General features: G+C 39.8%; 1 protein-coding gene across 8 annotated transcripts in view; it reads left to right on the top strand.

Annotated features, from left to right (window-relative positions):
* EBF1 (EBF transcription factor 1) overlaps positions 1 to 17,451 on the top strand; it is a 291,394-nt gene that overhangs the window by 197,284 nt on the left and 76,659 nt on the right. For 4 of the 8 annotated variants that reach the window (XM_075164300.1, XM_075164297.1, XM_075164304.1 and 1 more), the window contains exon 9: positions 11,983 to 12,113. In XM_075164300.1, coding sequence (XP_075020401.1) covers positions 11,983 to 12,113 — 131 coding nt within the window. Of the gene's footprint in view, positions 1 to 11,979; positions 12,114 to 17,451 lie in introns of all 8 variants that reach the window. The other 4 variants (XM_075164298.1, XM_075164296.1, XM_075164303.1 and 1 more) reach the window with 1 other exon arrangement.

Raw genomic sequence — 17,451 nt, 5'->3', positions numbered from 1 at the left:
CTCTAAGCATTTGTAGGCTTGAGTCCAAAGTATTCACTCCTCAGATTTTCAGCGTACTGGTTTTATGTGGTGTCATTGCTGGACAGATACTATGAACTATAAATATATTTTTATGCTTGTGTTTTTGCAAGTAAAGCCTAAATGGCTGGGAGGGGGTGCTTGACCCTTCATTCAGAGCAGCACAAAGAACAGAGAGGAAACAGTCTGAAAGACACTGCACAGGAGAGACAAGGGGTCTCAGTCTTTGCAACGCAATCAGGGCTTCTGCTTGAAATGCAATTCAGGTTATGTCGCCTCCATTGCTGTCCCACTGCCATCACAAACATGTTCTGAATATTATATTGCATTCCTGAATCAAATTTCAATAATAATAATAATAACAACAACAATAATAATAATAATATCGATTGAATTGTTTTGTTTATTTTTCTTATCCACCCTTCCCATCCCAGATAGTCATTAGTTTGTAGTGTATTTCTGGCCAGGACAGCAATTTAGTTAAACCTTCTTATCACTGGGATGCTTTTCTTCCAGAAGAGCCAGATTCCCCACCTTTTCCCTTGGCCCAGGGCCTGGAAATCCAAGGCTGTCCATCGGACCTCGGTCTCTCCGTTGGCAGCTCTGCGTAACCTGTCATGGAGACAGCCTGAGCACAGTTTTTGCACATGATGAATATGGATCTTTGCTGCATCTGGCAGGCTGCAACAATGAATGCAGAAGACTGTCATTAATAGATAATAAAAGCAGAAAGCAACATTAATGGGAATAAGCTTTTCTTTTACTGGGACTGATTATTACTTTTTTGTTCTTGGCCTGTGACTAGATCGAGCTGCAAATAACAGCTACCAACGCTGTGTGCTCACATGTGTTTTGTTGTTGGCTGGTTTTTAATCTGGAATATTTAACCATGATATCTTCAAAGTGCGATTGTGTCATACATTCTCATACACTAATAGATTTCAAAGATGAAGAGCCTTGCTGGTTTATGTTTAGTCATGCCTTCATCTATAAATTTATGGCAGTATTATGGTTTAATGAATTGAACAAGTCCCAGAACAACAACAAAAATGCTTTTTTGTTTGAATTTAGATATTACATACTTTGTTCTTCAAACGAATAATAAAACCAATATGTTTCTTTAGTGGTAAACTTCAGGCTAACTTCATCTCACATTACTAATCAAGTACTGAGGGATATGTGTGTGCACATATACATATGTGTGTGCGTGTGTGTGGTAAACAGGCGCTTTCAGTCGTGGTGCTAGACATAGGCTGAACATTCGTATTCCGATAGCAATAGGCAAACCTCTGAGAACAGATGGAGCAGAGTTCAGCACAAAGATTTAATCCTATCAGGATGATTCCTGTATGGCCATCTGGATAATCCGGCGGACAAATTCAGTGCCTGTTAAAAATACAACGTAGGCCAAGATTAGCGTCACAGATTTTCCACTAGACTTGTTCATATTTGACTTTATGATTCTCAGACTCCAGAAAATTGCATTAGAGGAGCAGCCTGTGATTTGCGAGAGAAATCAGACGAGGAATAAGAACACTTAGGGTACTTGAATTTCCCTTGAAGAAACTGGATTACAGGCACTCCCTGTCCCTGCCACAACTGCTTTGTGTTTCTACGCGGGTTGTTCTGTTTCTGAAAGACGATTACTGCGAGCTCTCTGTTGTGGGCAGACTTTCTCAATTCTGCTGAACAAAGAGACTTCAGCTAAAAGTTAATTTTATTTGGGGCTCTTGTTTTTATCAGGATGAAATAAATTCTTTGTTTGCTGTAGAATCCATCTCAGGTGAACTTCTGATTGTTGCACTATATAATATAGCGAGGGTTTTAACTGATTTTGGGGGGGTGGGGTGGAGTTCTGATTCTTCCTTTGTGATAGTGAAAGATTCCATAAAAGTTTAATTGATACTAATATTTAGTTTGGGGGAGTGAGAATTTAGATTTAGATTGAACTCTGTGTTTCGTCTAGAATAGTTTCTCTATATCGCCGGCTAAACCTTGCCAGTGTGGCCATAACGTACCAGTGTACATCTGATCAAGACTTGGGATGCTGAGCTTTTTACACCTTGTAGGGATGGGATGCTGTGGCTCAGGAGCTTTTATCTGGTCCTATGGTCTGATTCTAGAGAGATTTGCTGTGAGAGATTTACAGTTTTGTTAAGGTACTGATGGAAAATAAAAGAGAGAAAATGAGACCAGGGTGGTGGTGAAACAAAACATGAATTTAGAAATAGCACCCACCTGCCCTTCTGTTAGGTTGGGATTCAGCAAAACAGTAAACCACAGGGTTAACATTAAGCAAATGACTGGTTCCATGCTATAAAATGCTTTGCTGGTTCAGGACCTTAGTTAGCAGCACTGAAGGACCAGTCAGTTAAATGAAGTAGGTTTTGGAGTATGCGAGCTATGCAGCACCGTTTGTTTTGACAAACTTTTAAGGTGGATTTATATTACACATTTTGGGCTTCCATTCGCAAGGTTGCCTTCATCCTCCCCCAGAAATTGCATCAGTACAACTATTTTTAAAGTGTAGTGCACTTAAACAGATGCAGTCTCCTTTCTGGACATGCTTATTGTTTTTAAAATAGTCATATTAGCTTAGCTGGGCTCTGTAACTTCATCAGCGGAAGTTAAATCAGTAGGAAGCTGTTGAAATTGAAATGGGAGAGGCATATAGGATTTTTTCACTGTTTTGCTAACAAAGCTTTTAAGGTCCACATTCATATAAAACGGTGCAATCCCGTGCATATGTCACACCTTAGTGACATGATATCATGCCAAAGGCATGATATTGCCTTTGGCTTCCCATCTTTTAGGAATACTGTTCCCGCGCCTTTGCAAGTGACCCCGCGGGATGGAGGAAGGAGTGAAGAAATTGAGGGGCAATAATTTGGGGGCTCATAGTAAAGTATTTATCTTACTTGGGGTCAAAATGTGCCTGTGCATCTCTGAGGGAGGGGAGCACGCTAAAGTAGTCACTGGTTTGGTGTTGGATCTGAGCAAACTTGCCCCCAGTTGTGGAGGTGGAAGTGCTGCCAATATTTGGTAGGCCCTATGCGATATTCTTGGATGTGCTGTTTCTTCTCCTCATCCAGCGTGTGTATATCCCCTGTGCAACCGCGCTGCCCAAGATAACAGAGACTGTGTCAGTGCTGGAGCCGAGTAGCTGCATTGGTTTAGGCGGAATGCTATGTTTGGCCAAGGCCACCCACAAGAGTTTCTTCATGGCAGACTCAAAATGCAAGTCTTCCAACTTCGGGGCAAAAATAACGAATGCAAAAATTATAGCTTAAAATCTGCTTGAAATTTCCTTGAAATAAAAAATCAGAACAGGGCATCAAAAAATTTCACAATAAAATTGTTAGGCTTCTTGAAATATATATATATTAAAATATATATATTTATATATAGAGAGTGCATATATATTTTTTCAATAACAATATATGTATTATTTTTCATGTTTTGACTGAACCTATATATTGAATTTAACCAAATTTTTAACTGTTGCAACATTGCATTTTTCTTGGGGAATTTATTATTTGCCTAACAAACATGACAGAGCTCTCTTTTGGAGGTCAAGTTTTACTGACTTGCAGTGAGATGCTAAGGACTGTTACTGTTTTATTAATTTTTGGAAAGCAGGAGGTACCTCCTAAAGTAAAAATTAAACAAGCAAAAAAACCCCCAAAACTTGCTCTGTGATGTGAAAAGGTTTAAAAGAATGAATGAAAATGCATTCCTTGCAATCATATAGCGATAACTAAATTATTATTTTTATGGAAATTTTTTAAGTAAAACACACAGCAGATTTTTCTGTAACACATCTTTCATTATTCAGGATTGCCTCCTTTTTCCATGCAATCATTTTTCAGGCAGTGATCAACAACTGAAAGCTTTGGAAATTGTTAAGGAAAGAGAAACACAGAGGACTCCATGAAATGTAACTTTGCTAGCTGAGGCATCAGCAAGGATAAAAGAGAAACACTGGCTTAAGTATTGATTGTAGGTGGAATATTATCCCAGTTAATTTACATTTTCAATTCCCATTAATGGGAACTGAGCATCCAAAATGTTAAGCAGAAAATCACAGCCAATACCTTTAATTTCACTACTTGAAAACAGAAAGAAAGGCAACCTTCCCTCCCTTCCCCCAACCTGGAGGGATTGCATGGTGTGTATATTTTTGGTTGGGTGATTTCACCCAGTGCAGACGTCATGAAGGACCGGGAGGAGGTTGCCATTTTTGGCAGGGTGTTGTAATCTTTAAAGCTTGCAAATGGTAAGTCCCAAATATCAAGATGCTGTAAAGGGGGGAGCTGGGAATGGGGAGCAAGGCATCACATCCTCGTGTCTGTGTTGCATAAAGCTGTGTGAGTTATCTCCTCGAGAGGGAAACCTCTGTTACCCTGTTTCCTGCACAGCAGCTGCTTATTGTCAGGGGAGAATAGGAGAGCAAGCAGGCTGCGATATGAAAAAGGAAAGCAGGAAGATCATCACTTTACTAAGATAAACAGCAAACGCATTGTTTAGCTTAAGAGTGAAGATTTAATGCTCCAGTACAATATGTAAAAACTCTGCCACATTCCCTTTCCCTAAGTGTCTATGACTAACCCTTTGGGCTGGTCCTGCGGACTTTTCCCATCCAGGCTGGTTTGGTAAACTTCAATTGCTTTCAGTTGCTTGTGCTGGATACAACTCCGGCAATGCCTCCACACACTAGACTGGAATAGTACCATTGCATGGGCACAAAGTTCTTACGGTTCACGCTTTCAGCATGCTCAAAGTAGGTGAGCAGATGATGACAACTCTGCTTTTCAGGAATGAGAATATTATTTTTGAAAAAAAAAAAACAACAAACCAAAAGAGACCAATTCAAAACCCCCCAAAATATTTGGTTCATTCTCTCAAACTGGCAAATTTTGGAAAAATTATAATTTTCATTTCTGAAAAAAACCCCACTCACCCCATGATAAAATCGATCTATTCAAGTGCTTAATGTGGAAAATTCACAATAAACAATGATGAATGGAATAAGCCTTCCTCCCTGTATAATACCTATGTATATCTATAATTCGAGAAGGGAAGAAATAATGTTTTTCTCCCCTTTTAAGGAGAAACATACCTTGCCAAATTAAAGATGTTGATCAAAAAGGCCTTAAGGATCCCAATAAGTACTGCACACCTTCTGCTCCAGAGTGCCGTGGGAAAGGAATGTAAACTCAGACCATTCCTGGGCACTGCCTTGCTCAGAATCACAAACCCTACATGATTTCAATAGCTATAAGGTACCTGAGGGAAGATCTACACCAGATGATATAAAAATGCTGTAGAAATCCCAGAGTCAGCACTGAGCCGCTGCTACATTTGACTCTCTGCAACACTGAGTAGACGTAGCAGCTCAGTTCCTGAAATCAGCATATTGGCATTAGTGTGTTGGCTCTGCTGCTGCTAGTTCTCGTGTCAGGTTGGATGAGCTCTGCACTGCACAGGGTGGTCTACATGTAACCTAAGTGTTTTTTGAAATGGGAAACCCCAGTTCCGTATACATTACATAGCTCTTGGCAGCTTTGCACAGAGCACTGCCCAACTGTCTTAAAACAATCTAGTTCCTTATTCTGCAACTTCTTCGGTTGGGTTTTTAAGCACTTACTTAAGTGGTTTGTTGAATCACAACTTCAATAAGTCATGGTTTTGAGTGCTTAAAACTGATTTGTCTTGATATTCTGAAAATCAGTAGTTTGGCGAAAGCATTTAACAGGTTGCAGGATCAGACCCATAAACTATGGGTTAATCTGTGGCTCATTTATATATTTAGCCTGGAATTAGGTTTTACCCAAGAAAAAAAGGAAAATTAAACTCCAGATATTTTCAGTACTTCCTCTAAGATGAGACATAAATTCCCTGTTCCTCTGAATTCCCAGTTTTAACTGCCTTTATGCAACTCTCCTTGCGTGTCACAATACTCTAAGAGAAGAAAAATAAAAGCACGTACCCCATCATTTAAACTCCTGTTGTGATGCAGCAACTGTTGTCAGAGCCTCATCTATGGAATAATGGAGGATGAAACCACACTTCATGATAAAAACTGCAGGCGAGGTCATTCTTACAGTCACCAGCACAAACTGGATATTAATCATAGAGCAAATACATTTCAGAAGCTAAATAAGAGCAGTCCCAGAGCCCTGCTGATAGCTGTGCATCCCACTAATTCACCTCAGTGAACATTTACCTCAATTAATCCTTATTCCAAGGCCACCCATAAACTTTGTGGTAAATATGTTTTTTTCCTCCGGCCTCTGTGTTCTATCAATGGATTAGATCATTTCTGTTGGAGGAAAAATTGCTCTCTCTGTTTATAAATGCAGGTCCCTAATTGAGAATATGAGATGTCCAGTGTGTGTTTCTGAGGGACTTGAATCAGTAGCTCATTGATTCTGTAAATTCAGATGTTCAATGCTCCTGTGGGCGTCTGCTATTTCTTCTGTCTTCAGGTGCTATTGAGGCAGGTACAAATGCTCAGGAGGCAGATGGACGGTGATGTGGGGGTGAGGGATTTCCTAGTGCAATTGCCTGCACACAAAGTTAGTTGTTAAACATGTACAAGAAGCTATGAGGAGAGACATTATTGCTGTTGTTTTGTTATTATTATTGTTATTAGTATTATTAGTACCATTATTATTCTCCCTTCCAAGCATTGTTCAGAGGCAAATTGGAAATGTGGTAATTAGGCCCTGACTGGTAGTGTAGTATTGGTGTCCTGAGCCAAAGTTCAACACCCTGAAATGAAATTTAAACCAATTAATCTGTTAGATTTTTATCGCTCGTCCGTGTTTTCTCAGCAATTCCCTCAGCACGCGGCCTTTGATCAACTCTCATACAAAAGCTAAAATGTGTGCCTGCTGCTAGCAAGATGGGGCTGACATTAACATGGCACTCATAAAACAATCAGAGCACTGAAGCCCTCAAACAGACAGGGCATAGTAATATTTAATAAAAGCGCACACATAATCTTCAGAATTAGCATTTTGTGCCTTGCAGTACCTTTGGGAGAAGAGCTTTTATTTGTGGAGTGATCATTATTATAACAAAGAAGAGCTACCTAATAATTTCCACTTTAACTCTGCAATATGCCACGAGCATTTCTGAACCATTATGCTAAACTGTGGCGGGGTAATCATTTTATTGTCACAGTTTGAAGGAAGAAAAATCCCCTGTATATCAGTAGCTAGGGGAGTACAGGAACACAAGAACGCACTGACATACACAGCACACAACGAAAAACTTTTCCTTTTTGCTACCTGTGTGCTGAAGTTCGTACCTACCACCCTTTGTACGGAAGGTGATAAGATTTTAACAATGTATATTCTGAGAAAAGATGAAGATTTCAAAAGAACATTGTTTCCCTTGAAAGTCATTAAGGTTTTTGCTCATAAATCCTTAAAATTTATTGATAGAGACCTTAGCTTTGAAGTCAGTGGCAAAATTCCCATTGGCTTCAATAAGTTTGGGATTGTAGTGCCCCCCTCTAACATCTCTATCTGTTAACTCAAACCACAGGAGCAGCACAATGAAACGTGTCAGATGTTAACACTGATTTGCCCTGATATTATGCAAAGAAGAAGAGCAACTCATTAAGACTCATAACCATTAGGCCATTTCAGCAGGTGGAGGATGTGGCCACATCACCTTCAGCAAGGTCCGTGCCTGCAGTTGGAGGGGTAATATTTAGTTTTTCCTCAGTCCAACGACTGTTCTGAAAACATGCAGCGAATGTAATACACTCGCGCCGAAGAGTCTTAAAATCTTATCTGATAGTTGGGCTACCGAACTCTTTTGGTTCTGGTTGTAGCTGGCTGTCAGCTCTTCATTTAAAAAAATGTTTATATGTGTAAGAATGTGTAATTATTCTTTTTTATTATAATTCTTTTCTGGACTTAAAGTCCATTCATGTTATCAATCATGTACACTTCATTGCCTTTATTAGAACTGGTCTAAAGTCCTTCACTGCATTTTTTTATCAGTGAAGTTTCAGACTTCAACTGAAATATATTTTCTACAGAAAAACATAAATTTTCTGTAACTTTTTAATATTTGTTTTAAAAACACCATTCTAGAAATGATGCTTCAGTGTTACAGAAGGGCATGTGAAGTGAAAAAAAATTTGAAACAAAATGTTTTGTTTTTCTTGGAAATATTAAAAAGTGTTATAGTTAATTCCAGATAGAGATTCTGGAACTTTGCATTCTGCAAAAAAAAATGTTCTGTACTTTGGTTTCTCTTGTGACCAAAACAAAATGTAGAAAAACCAAGGTCTCCAATGAAAAGATTATTCTGCCTAGCTCTGTTTTTCTAGGGTTGCACAGAAGTAAACACCTTCCAGACAGTGCTTTGAAAGTTGCCAAATGATTAACAGAAGAAATATGAAGAGCTGAGGGCCTGAGCTGGCCAGACATTTGTACCAGGGGCATAAATAGAGCTGAGGTCATTGCCTTGCCCCCCTCCCAACGTTACCTGTGGTGACGCTGGCGAATGGGACCTGATTCTTCCATCCTCCTTCCTGGTGCTCCAAGGAAAGGGCCTGGGAAGGGCAAAGTTTTAGTAAGACCAATGTCCCAAACGACACTGGCTGTTGCAAATATGTCATTGTATAAACATGGTTTGTGCCTTCAAAAACAGGTAGCAGTCTGGATGCCTCCCTCAGCACGTCTCCTCAGGCTTCCTCGGGATGCAGCCCTTCAGTGCAGCTTCCCTTGCAGGGCAGCACCTTTGTGCAGCCCTTCCAACCTTTACAGACACTAGCATTTTAAGATAAGAGAAGCTGTGTGGGGAAAGTTGGGAAGTTCCACTGGTTTTTGTGACTGGTCCCAAGGGAAAATAATGCCCTGAAATCTTTCGGGAATGCACAGGGCTCTCACTGCTGCTCAGGTAGTGCCTGCAAAGGGTACCAGCCTGCCCTGCTTATTAAACCATCAAGTCCTGACTTTTCCTCCTCAGAGGAGATGTCCTGGGCTATTGCCAGCAGTTTCAGTGAGGCACTGATTCAGCATTATTGCTACATATTTAAATAAAATTACACGTGCGAGTGGTCACATTGACTTTGCGGGTGAGAGTGTCCCAGTGAACAACCCACAGCCCCAGTGCAGCGCAAGGACCCGAGTGTCTGCTCGAAGTCCCCCTGGCTGCCATGGGACTCGGCATGTCATTGATATTAAGCACATACACGTATAAAGTATGAGAATCAAATACATGAGGCAGCACAGACGGTGCAGCACCTTGCACTTCTGAGTGCAATATAGGTACCGCAAAGAACAGCACAAGATAAGCAGCAAGACCTTTAGTGGGGACCTGTAACTGCAGACCAGTATCTTGCATTCATTTTAAAGATGAATTGAATCTATAATTTTGAAGCCTGCATATGTTTTCTGTTAATGGCTTATGGTCTCAAACAGTTTTTATTCACTGGTATTTAGGAAAAAAATGTTGCTTGTAGTCTTTAAGAAAAGTAGCTCATTCTCTGACACATGGGAAACTGATTATCTTTGGATTTTATTGTGGGGGGTGTGTGTCCACAATCAACTGGAAATACTGGAAAGGGTGTAAATTGGAAGTGATTTTAATTTTTATTTATGAAAAATTTTGTTTCTCTGAAAGGGCTAGATGGCATTTTGAAAAGCTACTTTCACTGTAAATCCATTGCTGTGAGCTCGGCTGAAAGGAAAGCATTTGGGTTTGGGCTTTGCAATGGTTTTTATGCGCAGTTTTATGCAAGTAACTTGAATCCAAATTAAACATATTGAAGTTACTTCTGTGTGCGCGCTGCATTTTCGTGACGGTAATGTTGGGATGTTTCTTTTGTTAGCTCATGTAAAATTTAATGGCTGTGCTCTGCCAAGTTTGGAGTAGGGTAATGATTTTTTTCTGCCTGTGTGTTTGTGTTTTTCACTGGAGCTGGCATCCCCATCAGCTTAAGTAGTGGAAAAGTTTTGCCTGACACTTACAACCTTTTGTAGGTAGGGACAGGGTCTGTTTGCTCCCCATGCATGTGTTCCATCATCAGTGGTGCGAGTCTGTAGCAGTGCCCACAGAAACACTCACTGCTAAGGGTGACTCAACAGCTCCCTTTCCAGCTCCCTCCTGCTTCCCAGCTCCATCCGCACCCGCCCTGCTCAGGGGCTGGGAGGAAGGAGCTTCTCACCAGCCTCACCAACTCTTGCAATTAGCTCCAACCAACCAGAACTTCACTAAATAATCATAAAGACACACAGGGTCTCTTTAGTGCTTTATGTCTGGAGCATTTTAAAGTAGGCTTCTGTGAATGAATTAATTTACTGTCTTTACAATTAGAAGAATGTAGGGCAGGGGCTGTGCAACTACACAGCCGCATTAAGTAATTCATGGGTGCAAGGGTGTTGTCCTTGATGGTGCCAACCTGTGAGTGGCTTTCACACCCCTATCTTCCTAGCAAATCCTTACCTGATGAAGTGCCTGAGTGCTCTCCCTTGAGTACATCATCAAATACTCAAAGTTACAAACCAAATTAACAGCTCAGCCAGCCTTCTGACAAGTAGCAATTCACAGCCAAATGCCAGCAACCCTAAAAGAAGAGGTATATATGCAGAGAGATATATATGTGCAGATAACGAAGTCCTGCTGATTGGCATCTGATGGATGTTGCAGAATCAGTGTGGGCAATGGCAGCCCTTCATGTGTTTTCAGTGGAGCCAGCCTCCTCTCTGCTGAGGACTGGGTTCATACCTCAAGGAAAGAATCTCTCTTTTCAACATTGAGTTGAGGTGGAGTTTTGCATCTCCTTAAGGAATCTGTTTTTTATGGCTAATGAAATTGTTGAGGTACCCACTTTACTTAAAATGTTATCTAATGGTATGGTGTCATATTTTCACCTCATGCTGTATTAGCAAGGAGAAGTCGGTGGCATTTGGGATGGAGTTGCTTCTTTTCATCAGCCTATATGGCCACCCTGAGATTCCACAGCTGAGAGTTACCCAGGGCTTTTTGTCTTATTCAGGTTATTTTTACAGTAATGTTATTGCTTCAACACAGTTAAAGTCTGATGTACTCCAGTACTGCAGAGGAGGAGAATCAGTATGTGGATGTTTATATTGCCCTATCCCACCAATATATAAAGTCGAGCATGCTTCTGCTTAGATAGTCTTAAACCAGAAGATCTTACAGCAAGATTTGAGCTTACTACTTTGAGCAGTGCTTGAGTTTTCAACGTCCTCTCAGGAGGCACTTAGTACATATGATGCCAAGAAAGTGGCTAGTGAAGGTGGGAGCGGACTCTATGAATACAGCAGAATGCATTGCACACGCTTCTTAATTACCCAGTAGATGCAACATAACTGGAATGACTAGATGGCAGGGTTGTAGGTTTAGGCTTTGGTTTTGTTTTTTTTTCTGTAGTAACCAAAGCATTAAGCAGGGCAGAGTGGTTTAAAACTAGAACAACCTGGATCTGATTGCAGAATAGTTAAAGAAATGCTGAGGGTTACACCCTTTTTCATTTAGCCAATATTTTCCATAATATTTATAGGAGTTTCCTTAATGAATTTACGTTATGATGGGTAATAAAGGAAGCTCACTGGAGATTGTTTTATTAACTCAGGTATTGTGCATTTCATATAAAATAAAGATAGGGATTTGTCCTGATTTCCAATTGGTCTCTGCCCATCATGCTGCGATTTTTTTGTTAATGTAGGCTTAAAAAAGTTAATTTTTTCAATGCAGATAACAAAACCAAACAGAAATTAATTGAGAAAAAATGATTCCAATGATATAGTTTGAGGTCATGCACGTGTACTAGAAAGAATGTGATTGCTGAAATCTTTGTGTTAGTAAGGGGGGAAAATGAAAGCTCCTTTTATTTTATTTTTCTCAAGTCTTCTATCATTAAAATCTTGTTCTAACAGCAGAATACTTCTCTTTTTCATGTGTGTTGAAAAGCAGCTACACCATGTATCAAAGCCATCAGTCCAAGTGAAGGATGGACTACAGGAGGTGCCACTGTCATCATCATAGGAGACAATTTCTTTGATGGGTTACAGGTCATATTCGGCACCATGCTGGTTTGGAGTGAGGTAGGTGTTGTCTGAACGGTAATGTCTAATAGCTTTGTCTAGCTTATAGCTAGCCTGTCCTTTTTCTATGCCACATGCTAAATCAGCAACAAATGTTGAGATGTGAATCCTTTCCTCATTCAGTTTTATGAAAATAATTAGTCAAATTTACCTGTGGCAGAAATCCATTATAGCCAGGGGATTTGCATCTCCTCTCACTGGCCCAGAATTTAGCTCAGTGCCTTTTATTCCAAGAAAAAGGAAGGATAAATGCCTGTGTGAATAATTCTGCATTTAGCACTACAATCGCTAAGGGCCCACAGGAAACAAACGTTTAGGTGATCCTGCTTTCCAGGGAAACTGGCTGCTTGTAGCTGCAGCTCAATGAGGTGGAAATTGCAGAAATTCCTCTGAAGAGCATATCCTTAAAGTGTAGACGCTTGGTGTAAGTACCATCTGCATAATAGCAACCAAATATACAGTATTGTATCCACAGTGGAGAATATAGACTCGTTGTACCCAGCGGGGGCCTCTAGTTTCACAGTAACCCTTTTTTTGTTTCTTATCCATTTTTTGCTGTTGCTGTTCCTCCCAGTTTCTTAAATCCTCTCTTCCCCTGGCACATAATTAAATGTGGGGTCTGGTATTCCCAAAAAGCCCATAGAAAGTTAAAACCAGGCAGCATCACCCGAACGGCCACTTCCAGTGCACAGAGCCATAGAAGTTGGGGCGGAGTTCCCACTGGCTTCACTGGCACGGGAAGGCAGCTCTAAGGAAAGGTTTACGTTTTGCATTTATGACTTTTCAAAAGCATTTTGGAGGTTTTATAAGAAATTGTTATTTTAATAATTTTAATGCTGAAATAAACACGCTAACAGACAAACCAGCTATTTCTCCGAAATAGCTATACAATGCTTGCCCAGTGACGTAAGGATCTTCTGATGCTTTGCTGTATATCCTATAAATATTAAATCAACATTATAGCTTAATTCATATCCAGCACATTCCCCCTACTGATTCCATTGCACATATGGCAGCATTTTTTCCATATGAAGAGTATCCTCTAATGTCCTTCATGGGCTTCACTATTCTCTCTCTCTCTCTCATCTCTCCACTTGAGGACAAGTGTGGATGAAAGGGCATTCCCGAAAAGGAGATATATTAAATGAGCCCTATTCTGAAGCCCTTATGTATCATGAAAGTGCCCCCTGGGTCCAGTGTAAGCATTTTGTGTGTTAGGATTGAAGCCATTATGGCTACAGACATTTAACAGGGAAAGGTGAAGAGGCTGGGAGGAAAGTGCTCTGATTTTGGTACTGCAGAATTGGATCTTTCATTATAAAACTTGATTCTATTTATTAGTGGAAGCCATTAATTGGCAATTTCTAATCTCAGGAGAATGAGTGCTGGTCAAAACATTATTGCTGATGGTGTCAAGGCCTTGTCATAAAATTAATAATGTTAGAGGGGATCCAGACCAAAGCCAGTCTGTTTGTTGTGAATGCTGTAACAGGCTGCAAGTTGGCTTTGAGTGAAAACTGTTTCACTGTCTCTCCGTTACAGAATTGCTTCTCAGTTTCATAACCTATGAAAGCAATAGAAAATCCTATAGGGGAAAGAAATTATTTCTAAAAGAAGCAGACAGACATGATAAACAAGTGCAGAAATGCATGAGCTGTCTGAGTGATCCCTAAATAATAGTGATCTATAAATAATTCAAATTACATATACTAGCCACATATGAAGTACAAAATAAGTTCTTTCATTTGCCTTCCCATTTCTAAAAATGTCTAGTGCATTTTCAGTACCCAGGAAGAATAATTTTGTTTTACTTTAATAGAGTGTAGAAATGAACTGTCGATCTTGAAACCTGCAGCAGGTTCATCCTGAGTTGCCAGTCAGGCCCAGTTTTAAGCATACCTGACCAGGTTATTTTGCCACTGAATTCAAGAAGAATTTTCAAGTTCATCCTGTTGTTTCATGGATCCAAAGAAAACACGATTTTAACTGAGCTATAGAAAATCCAAACCAAAACTAGATAGGTGGAAACTAAAGAAAAAGAGTGATCCTTGCAGAGCATTTTCACATGGATTTTTCTAGCTTCACTTTCAGTTGTAATTGCAGGTGGTTTGGGGGTTGAAGTCTAATATTTAAATTAAGCATCATTTTGCCACAGACTTTGCATGGGACTTTGGGCAAATCACATAATCTGCTTAAAGTTCAATTCCCTTTCTCTAACATAGTAATAAGATTAGTCACCTTCTTTGGAGAGGTGCTGTGAAGATAATTATCATAAAGGTCCTATATTACTCAGATTTTATTATAGCAAAATCCATGTAAGTACCTTGAGATGCATGGATATTTAAAATATAAATCCTTCCACAGTTCAGAAGCAAAGTTAAAAACCAAAAGAAAAAATTGTTCATTTTAAGGTGAATTTGTTGCTGTCAAGCAGCATATGTTATAAATAATTTGAAATGTAAATAATATATTTTTAATTTATTTTACATGTATTCAAGTTTTGTAATTGAAATATTTATATGCTTGAAACGGAGTTGACTGCGTTAAAAAAGGAGGTTTAAAATCGTTTCTGAAACACATATTTATTATTTAAACATATATTTTAGCTGTAAACACTCTAACATAATTACAACCTTTCTCAGCCAGGGAGAACTAAATAAAAACTTAATTTGTCACATTAATTTTGTGCAGAAATGCAGATACCCTAAGCCAGTAGGTTCAATTAATCCTTAAGTCCCATATTACTTTATAAAAATGACTTTAAAAGCCTTTGATATTTTTAGAATACAGCCAAATGGGCCATCTAATGCCTTTTTTTCAAGGGACTTTCATAACCGACAAACAAACGGCACTGCTATATCATGTGCACATGCTGAATCTGGACAGACAACTCCCAGCAAATAGCCTGTTTGCCAGATAGACTCTGCCTTTTTGTTTGTCCAGTCCACAAACAGACGGAGTTATTTGCAGGTTTTTACCCAGCATTCTGGGTCTGTGTGTTATTGCAAATATTCAAAATCTGAGTTGCTGATAAAAATCCTCTGTTGTTTCTCTCTCTTATTGGGGGCTGAAACTCCGAGAGTCGAGTTTCAGGCCAAATACACGATTGTGAAGACAAAATTAGTTTCTTATAAATATTCCACAATATTTGCTTAAAATGAACTATTTCTTCAAACGTTTTCCTGCCAAGAACATTCCTCCAGCTGTACAGAGTCAGCTGGAAACAACTTCTTTTGCTTTTATATTAAGAAAAGATGAAGGACTGAAACATCAGTTCTTTTACCTTTGTACAGCACAAAAACAGAGGATGATTTTTTGGTTTGGCTTTTTTTTTTTTTTTTTTTTAAATGCTGCTGAATCAAATTCTGTGACACAGTTTTTTATTTTGCTTTTTATGTTTATTATTGATTTTGGAAGCCTCTGTTTTTGAATGCTTATTTTGGAGGTCTGACTCATTTTTAAAAAATGAGTAGGCACCCTCTTTTTTAAAACTAAGGCTTATTAAGCAGCATCTGGATGCCCAGAATTGAGGCATGCAAAGTCACTGGTCATTTTTAAAAATATAGGTATCTTAAGGGTCCTGTTCTCACTGAAAGCTGTCATTACCTTCAGTTGGTGGGATTTTTCTTCATTCCTGTCCTAATGGTCCTCTTCACACAGAGTCCAAGTTAAATTTATAACTGATTGTCACCATTTCCCTAACCACAAACCAGAGCTCAAGCATGCAAAAATAAACTAGTGACTCAGATTAATGACATCTCCTTATAAAATGTCACTTTTAAAAAAAGAAAGTAACCTGGCACTCTGAAGAGTGTGAATTGATGCTGTATCACACAAGAATGTCTAGAATATATTAGCAAACCACAGAATGAGGCTTGTTGTACACACTCAAACCAAATGTGTTTTGGATTTTGAAGGACACGCACCTCCCTCCATTCTGAAGGTCTCTAACTCAGGTTTTAATGCAATCCACAGCATGTCCCGACTGACATATCAAACAGCTAGTGCAGTTGCCAAGTATCAGACCAATTCACTTGAAAATCCCTTGGGAGAAAGGGTCCAGTTACTAGTTTTATGTCCAGCTCCAGATCTCGATTAGCCAAATGCTGAATGGAAGAGGAAGCTGGATCTGGGATTTTGGCTGGTGGGTTCATCTCCAAATCACAGGTTAACGCCTTACTCAAGACTTACATTTAAAAATGTGTTCATAAATGTATGTAACTCATATTTACAAATTCTTAGTTCTTGGCATGTCATTGCTACAGTTGTTACGATGTCTGTTAATGCACCAAGAGTTCCCACCTGAGGTTAGAACATAGAAATAGCCATATAGGATCAGACATGGAGGTTCATCTCACTCACTGTCTTGTGTTTGGTGCTGGGCAGTGACAGATGCCTATAAAAACAACAGGGTGAGCATGTAGTGATGCTTCCCCAGAACACTGTACCAGCCTCCAACAGTTTAGGGCTCAGAGGCTTCCACAAGTGGTGTCTTTACTTTTATTATTCCTTGATGCTAATAGCTCACCTTTTCCAGATGTGCAAATATGAAACAGACTGTGCCTTGAAGAAGGTACAGGCTATGTCAGTGTGAGAGGAGAAAACATGCTAGGAAAAGGTGGAGTGGATTCCCAAGGGCAGGCCTCAGGTTGACGTTGTAGACAGGAAAACATCCCATAATTGTGGAGTTATTGAAGTCAGGGGCAGATTTGCTCTTGCTGTGGGTGGGCCTGGAGTACCCAGACCCGTGCAGCATCCATTGGGTCACTTGGATTGCAAAACGGAGTTAGGGCAATTGGGAGAGCTGGTGCCGGTCCATAACGCAGATCCTGGCAGCACTAGGGAATCAGAGTTTGAGACCAAAGGTGAGGTTCAGAGGGCAGGTTTTGAAGTGTAGTGACATTGTTCGTCCCTTAAAGACAGTTTCTTAATATGACAGCAATATAGGGGACTACTGGTATGAAACCGAGCTAGCCAGTTCCTTTCTGTGTGCATGGGAACTGAAGGCTGACCCAGAACAAAGGTCCTTCTAGCGCAGCGCTATATCCCTGACAGTGGTCAGTGGCAGATGCTAAGGAGAAAAAGCAAAAGGAAAAGGCACGTGTATTCTCCTGATATACCTCCCAAGCTTTAGTTCTAGAGAAGAGAGGAGTAAAATATATCCTGAGTATCCTAAACCATAGGACTTCAGACATAATGTTCACCCTTTGGGAATGTGTGGGCGACATTATTGTATATTTGTGGTTTTAAACACAGTTAAACTTATTTACTTCAGAGCACAAAGGAAAACCAAACTGTTTGTGGAGAACAAACCAGGAAACTTGCTTAACTCTCCCCA

The sequence above is a fragment of the Calonectris borealis genome, chromosome 15, assembly GCF_964195595.1.
Source record: "Calonectris borealis chromosome 15, bCalBor7.hap1.2, whole genome shotgun sequence".
Classification (NCBI taxonomy): domain Eukaryota; kingdom Metazoa; phylum Chordata; class Aves; order Procellariiformes; family Procellariidae; genus Calonectris; species Calonectris borealis.
Note: the sequence above shows the minus strand (reverse complement) of the source record. Positions and strands in the feature narration are given on the sequence as shown.